The following is a 7361-nucleotide window of genomic DNA, read 5'->3' as shown; positions in this document are numbered from 1 at the left end:
CACCGAATGTGAGAGAGCTCTTGTTAGAAGCTCTGCATACTCCTTATGCTCCATCTACAGACGTGTGAGTCTGTGTAAAAACAATTGACTCTCTGGGCGCTTCCCTCATTTGTAAAGCTGTGGGGACAGTGTTGGTCAGACAGGTTAGTGATTTCTAAGGGTGCTTCCATTTTTTTTTTCTTTATGTAAGGAGTCTCAAACTGCAGCAAGCAAGCCAAACCCTGCTGACACCTGTTTTTGCACATCCATGAGGTTAGGAGGGCTTTACATTTATAAATGGTTGAAAAAATGAAAATAAGGGCGGTGCCTATGGCTCAGTGAGTAGGATGCCGGCTCCATATACTGAGAGTGGTGGGTTCAAACTTGGTCTAGGCTGAACAACCAAAAAATAGCTTGGCGTTGTGGCTGACATCTGTAGTCCCAGCTACTCGGGAGGCTGAGGCAAGAGAATCGCTTAAGCCCAGGAGTTGGAGGTTGCTGTGAGTTGTGTGATGCCATGGCATTCTACCAAGGGCGATAAAGTGAGACTCTGTCTCAACCAAAAAAAGAAAGAAAGAAAGAAAGAAAAAATGAAAATAATATTTCATGATATGTGAAAATCATATAAATTAAAATTTTTCACATAGTAAATAATTTTCATGTATTATTGGAATACAGGAACAATCATTTTGGTTTACACATCGTCTATGGACGATTTAATGCCAAGATATTTGACATGTTGAGTAGTTGCCACAGAGACCTCAGGGCCTCACAAAAACTAAAAATATTTCCCATCATTTCCTTTACAGAAAAAGTTACTTACACGTGTTCTATGCATATGTAGCATACCTGTTTATTTGGAGTTGATCCTCTCTTTCATAGGAAGTGTGCATTCATCAGGTATTTTTCAAAATGTTTTTATTAGAATCCACACCCTCCTCCTGCCCTCCAGTCTTCGTTTTGTTCAACACTGCACTCCTAGCGCCTTGCACAGTGCTCACACATAGCAGGGGTTCAGTATTTGTTGTGGGATACACATTCTAACCTCTATGCTAAGTTGCTGATTTCAAAACTGCAAAAGAATTTCTCAGCTAGTACAAACTAAGATGCCCATTTTGGTAACTTGTAATTTTTCTTTTTTTAAAGATTATTTTAAAAATCTTTTATGCTGATCAAAATTCTTCCTGCAATCTCCCCAACTTCACTAAATTTTAGATATGCAGTGAAAAGATAATTTTAAAAAGTATTAGCACAGGTTTTCTTCCTAAATAAAGCATTTGTTAATAATACTAGTAAAATTGAATGGCCTCAGCCTTTTGCATCCGTTCGCCACGTTTTAAAAATGACGGTGATAGGATTCCAAAGCATGGTTGTCAGAAACATTCTGCGTAATTAAAATGCAGCGCAAAAAATACAAGGTTGAGTGCCGATCAAAGTGAATGTGTAAGGGGAAAAAAGTAAAATTTTGCATTCCGTGCAATGTGTGGAACGTGAACGTATTGCACGTTGAGCTGCAGATTTACTACAGCTGAGTCATTTCGGGACACAAATGTGTGTTTCCAGGAAAAATGAGACGAAGGAACCAGGTTGAGGGGCTCACCGGGTTCCCCCAGGCACTCCCAGCAGCAGACACCGGTATTCCGCGGCGGGCGGCGGCGTGGTCGGAAAAGAAGCGGTGGCCCCTTTAAGAGGCACAGTACCTTCTCCAAGATACCATCTTGCACTAGGAGCTCGCTTAAGCTCTCCACCTACCTTGCTATATCCCTCCTCGCTGATTGGGTACAGCCGACAGGCGGGGCGAGAGGGCCTTTTCATTGGCCTTGGGCGCACGGCCCTCTGTCTTTTATTGGTTGTCACGCCCGCCACTCCGCACTGCCTCCCGCCCACCCAAGCCTTTGGGCTAGGTTGAGTGAGGGCTCTTGGGTTAGTTCCTGTTAGGCCCCGTCCAGGGGAGTAGGTTGAAGCTCCTAAGATGCCCGGTGGGCTGGGGCACCGGGAGCTGTGAAAGGACGTGAGGAGGCGGCGAGTGAAGACCCACGGCAGGCCTGAAGAAGAGCGGCGGCCGAGCCCGCCTTCCCTGCACCATGCTCATAGAGGATGTGGATGCCCTCAAGTCCTGGCTGGCCAAGTTACTGGAGCCGATGTGAGTGAGCCGGGCCGGGCCGGGGCGGCGAACGTGGGCGTTGGGGGCCCGCGGGGTCGTGGGGGAGGGGAGCAGCGGGGCGCTGAGGGCCGCAGCCGGAGGTCCCGGCGACGTGGTCCCTGGAGTACTCTCCCCATTGTGGGGGGGAGTGGAAGCGGGAGCGGGAGGGCCGGGGACGTGCCCGCGGTGTCGGTGTCGGGCCGGGGGGGGTGGGGCGAGGACGGCCGGGGCTTTCTAAACGTAAATATCGGGGTGCTGGGGGTCAGCGGCGGTGGTGAGGAGATTTTAAATGTTGGTGTTTGAGAACCGAGGGGTAGCGGGGCCATCGAGGTGTTTCTTTTTAACGTGGACGTTGGAATATTTTGAAGGGAATAGCAGGATATCGAGGGCTTTACAAACAGTATTAATTCCTGGACTGGGAGGTCTAGATCTAGAAGCAGAATATCGAGGGCCTTTTCAAGATTTTAGGGCAGGCGGGGATAGCAGGGACATTGACGCTTTACAGCGTTAATTGGTGGATTCTGAGAGTTCAGAAATACTGGAAGATTTAAAAAATACTGTGGGGTGGCCAAAAGGGATATGTGGGTTTGGAAGGGTTTTAGAAATCATTTGGGGGAGCTGATACCTATGATAGCAAGGATATTAAATAATTTTAATTACTGAAGAGTTGATTGAGCTAGGAGTACTGGTGATTTTCAGGTACCATTGGAGGCTGGGAAGAAAATTGAGGTTTTTAAAAATTCACTTAAGAGTTGAAAGGGCTGGTATGTAGCAGTATTGGTGGTGAGTTTGTAAGGGGTTATACTTGAAGCATCTGGGAGATTTTTAGATACAGATACTGAAGGAAGAAAAGGAGCAGTAGGAAGAATAAGAGATTTGTAAAATGTCGAGAGATTGAGGGGACAGCTGAAGGTAATTGGGGTGTAAGATTATTGTTGAGAGCTGAAAAGGGATCTGTTTTTTAAAAATATATTGAGTAGCGTTAGATAGTTGTAGAAGTATTACTGGGAAGATTGAAAGGGATAGCAGAGGTATCAACTTTTTGTTGTATAGCCATTTTAAAGAGGTGGGATTGTGGAGTGTTTTTATTCAGGGGATCTGGGACATAGTCAGTCTCTGAACAGATAGTCTAGACTTATATCCCAGCCTGGAGGATAATGAGATGGAGAGATGTCTTTAACTTTTTGGAAAGAGGGAATGGAAAGGAAAGAATAGTCATTTCCTGTCCCTTCTACATATCTGTTTCTTATACTGAAAAGGGGTAGATGAGTTGAGCAGGCTTTGATTGATTAGATCAGATTGCATTAGTGGAAACAGCATTTTTCAGAGGTCAAAAAAAAGGAGTAACTTGGGAGATGTGGAGGCATAATAAAGTTGGGACTGTTGGAAGACAGTATCAAGCTACTTCCCTGTCATCTGTTTCTTGGTCCTTCTGAGAAATCTTGTTTAATTTTTTGTTTTTTGCTACTTTAGTTTCTTGGGTGGGAAAAACTCCTAGGCAGAGAGTTTTCTGTAGTCCATTGTGTCAGCTTTGCAAAGACAAGATGTGTAAGGGAAACAGAATTAAAGACGTTTTGATGTCTGAAGTGGTATTTGCATTCTGAGGATGAGAGGTGTGTCAGTTCAGCATAGGTATAAATGAATGAATGAATAAATGTATACTAAATGCTTCTGAGTTTAAGACTAGTGGAGGTCTAGTTAAAGTGAAAATGGACATACCAGTTTTGTATAAGAATGTGGGTCTCTTCTTTAAAACATTAAAAGAATGAATCAACCTCTTGAACGTGCTTTTTCCCCCCTACAGTAGAAAGTTTGAGGGTACAAAGATGGAAATAGGGCGGTGCCTGTGGCTCTGTGAATAGGGCGCTGGCCCCATATACCGAGGGTGGCGGGTTCGAACCCGGCCCTAGCCAACTGCTGGGCATTGTGGTGGGTGCCTGTAGTCCCAGCTACTCAGGAGGCAAGAGAATCACTAAGCCCAGGAGTTAGAGGTTGCTGTGAGCTGTGATGTCACAGCACTCTACCGAGGGTGATAAAGTGAAACTCTGTCTCTTAAAACAACAACAACAAAAAACCAAAACAAACAAAAAAAAGAAAGCTAAGATGGAAATGGATTGTGGTGAAGGTGAGAAATAAGATTTAGTGAAATTGGCTCGGCTCCTATAGCTCAACCGGCTAAGGCGCCAGCCATGTACACCTAAGGTGGCGGGTTCGAATCCCCAGCCTGGACCCACCAAACAACAATGACAGCTGCAACCAAAAAATAGCCGGGCGTTGTGGCGGGCGCCTGTGGTCCCAGCTACTTGGGAGGCTGAGGCAGGAGACTCGCTTGATCCCAGGAGTTGGAGGTTGCTGTGAGCTGTAATGCCACGGCACTCTACCCAGGGAGACAGCTTGAGGCTCTGTCTCCAAAAAAAAAAAAAAAAAAGATTTAGTGAAATTGACTATATATGGAAAAGGCTGGCAAAAGAAAAAGGTACATATGTTTAAAAATTTCTTTATCTTTGTTATTTAAGATTAAAAAAGAAAAAACTTATCTTTTTGTTTCGTACACTTGCTATTCTTGTTGCCATTATTTTTTCCTACAATTTTCCATACAGTCCCTGATTTTGTGTGTTGGTAGACATCCACTTGAAAGTATTAAACATGCATTTTATGTCTTGGGTAGAAGATAATAACTTTTGACATTAAACTTACTTGGTTGTTTTTTCTTTTTTCTTTAACTCCCTAAAATATGTTCTCTGGGTAGTGTTTTTTTTTTTTTCCTTAATTAAAAAGTTAGTTTGGGTAGGAGCTTCATTGTGGTGAGGCTGTGCTAGGTTTTTTGTTTGTTTGTTTGCTTTTTATTTTGCTAAGTGTTAATTATCCTGTAACTTTCTTTTTTTTTTTTTTTTTCCAGTTTTTGGCCAGGGCCAGGTTTGAACCTGCCACCTCTGGTATATGGGGCCAGCGCCTTACTCCTTGAGCCACAGGCACTGCCCTATCCTGTAACTTTCAAAAGTAAAAATTATTCAAAATGATTACTTGTTTAATTTCTCCATTTGAGTACACATGTTTCTTCCTTCTAATTTTTTGTTATTCGTTTAGAGTTAATTAAGGCCTAAAATCACTAGATTTTAACAATGTAGGTGGCTTTCATAGAGCTACAAAGTGAGAATATTTATTTTTAGCTCACGTAAGTAATGTTTTTTGGATGGAAATGTTAATAATAAATACAAATGCAGGAATCATATATTCCCATGTTTAGTGTATTATTATGGGAGAATATTTGTTGTTTGTTTAGATACCCTAAAATGTAATAAATGATATGCTGAAGTGGGTTGTGTTTGTAAATTTACTTTTTTGCATATTCCATATTCAAGAAAATTTTCATTGCTGATTGGCATGTTGCTACAACATAGCATTTCAGAGCAGTTGTTAGGCTTTGAGATAATCTAGTTGCAATGGCTAGGTTGGAATCAAACTATGGCTATGCACATGAATTTCTGTTGCTTTTTCTTATTTAGCTTAATTTACAGTTAATTGAATTTATAAAAACTTTCAATTTGGGGGATTTTTAAGACATTACATTTGTTACTAGTGAAACAAAGGCATAACAGGAGATATTTCTAAACCTGTCTAGTTTATATTTGATTATTCTCCATAGACAAGTTAGGCATGTCATGGGCTGTTGGAGGTTATCTGGTACCTTCCATTCCTTTTGCAGATGTGGAACATATCTATTACTTTTATTCAAAAAAACACAGGAGGAGAGAGCCTGGAAGAAATGACTGTTTAGCTGAGTAGAAAAAAACCCCATTACTACCATTTTTGTTGGCACTGCAGTAAAAGGGAGGGAAACCAATATCTTGGTCAAGAAATTTATATCTCTTTCTCTACAGCTGTTTGAACAGGCCAGACTTAACAACTCTTGTGTGGGGTCCTCATCTTTCTCTACTTTCCAAAATATCCTAAACATGCTAGTTTCAGAGACAGTGTAGAGATTAGGCACGTGGGGGGTGGCCCCATATACCAAGGTTGGTGGGTTTGAACCTGGCCCCGGCCAAACTGCAACAAAAAAATAGCTGGGCGTTGTAGTGGACACCTGTAGTCTCAGCTACTCAGGAGGCTGAGGCAAGATAATTTGGAGCTGGAGGTTGCTGTAAGCTGTGACGCCAGGCACTCTACGGAGGGTGACAAAGTGAGACTCTGTCTCTAAAAAAAAAAAGAGAGAGATTAAGTACAATCTTTTTTTTTTTTTAATTAAATCATAGCTGTGTACATTAATGCAGTCATGGGGTACAATGTGCTGGTTTTATATACAATTTGAAATAATTTCATCAAACTGGTTAACATAGCCTTCATGGCATTTTCTGATTAGGCACAATTTGGAGATGTCATATCAGAGTTGATTGCTCGTTTTAAGTATATGTACCCTTTAAAAGTAAGGTTCTAAGTAAATCCAGGGGATAAATGAATAACTGAGAAAGTTCTCCAAGTTTAGGACTAGTTCAAGCAGCATTCTTCAAAACCTGTATTTCTACCCATGCATGTTATATTTAACTGAATATTTTATTTATACTGTACATGTTAATTATGTATAAACGTGTATAATTTACTGCTAAATTATTTGACTTCTTGTAAAAGTTTTTCTTGATATATATTTTTAAAAAAGTGATGGGGTTTGGGCTGGGCCTGTGATCCTAGCACTTTCGGAGGCTGAGGTGGGGGGATGGCTTGAGCTTCCAGTTCAAGACCAGCCTGAGCAAGAGCAAGACCCTCCATCTCTAAAAATAGCCAGGTGTTATGGTGGACACCTATAGTTCCAGCTACTCAGAGGCTGAGGCAAGAACATTGCTTGAGCCTGAGTTTGAGGTTGCTGTGAGCTACGACTTCATGGCACTCTACCAAGGGACGACAAAGTGAGATTCTGTCTCAAAAAAAGAAAAAGTGATGGGGCTTATAAACTCTGTGGATAGTTGCATCTGTCTATTCATTTTAGTAGGGCATCATGTAAACCAGGGCATTTAGTTTCTAGTTCCATATTTGTTTCTGATTACCTCTGTGACTTTGGAGAAATTGTGTAGCTTTTTTCTTTTAAACAGAGCCAGAGTATATTAGCCTTTTACCTACCATGCAAATATGGTATGAGTATTAGTGAAACAGACTATAAAAAGTACTTGGGGCTCGGCGCCTGTGGCTCAAGCGGCTAAGGCGCCAGCCACATACACCTAAGGTGGCGGGTTCGAATCCCCAGCCC

General features: G+C 42.0%; 1 protein-coding gene across 2 annotated transcripts in view; it reads left to right on the top strand.

Moving 5' to 3' along the window:
• Positions 1-1850: 1850 nt before the first annotated feature.
• Positions 1851-7361, top strand: part of RBM27 (RNA binding motif protein 27) — a 93489-nt gene continuing 87978 nt past the window's right edge. For both annotated transcript variants that reach the window (XM_003782078.2, XM_023515615.1), the window contains exon 1: positions 1851-2122. In XM_003782078.2, the coding sequence (XP_003782126.1) occupies positions 2064-2122 (59 nt within the window). In that variant the 5' untranslated portion in view covers positions 1851-2063. The remainder of the gene's footprint in view (positions 2123-7361) is intronic.

The sequence above is a fragment of the Otolemur garnettii genome, unplaced genomic scaffold, assembly GCF_000181295.1.
Source record: "Otolemur garnettii isolate 467f Iridium unplaced genomic scaffold, OtoGar3 scaffold00003, whole genome shotgun sequence".
NCBI classification, from domain to species: Eukaryota; Metazoa; Chordata; class Mammalia; order Primates; family Galagidae; genus Otolemur; species Otolemur garnettii.
The sequence above is the reverse complement of the archived record's forward strand: the minus strand, read 5'-3'. Positions and strand labels throughout refer to the sequence as shown.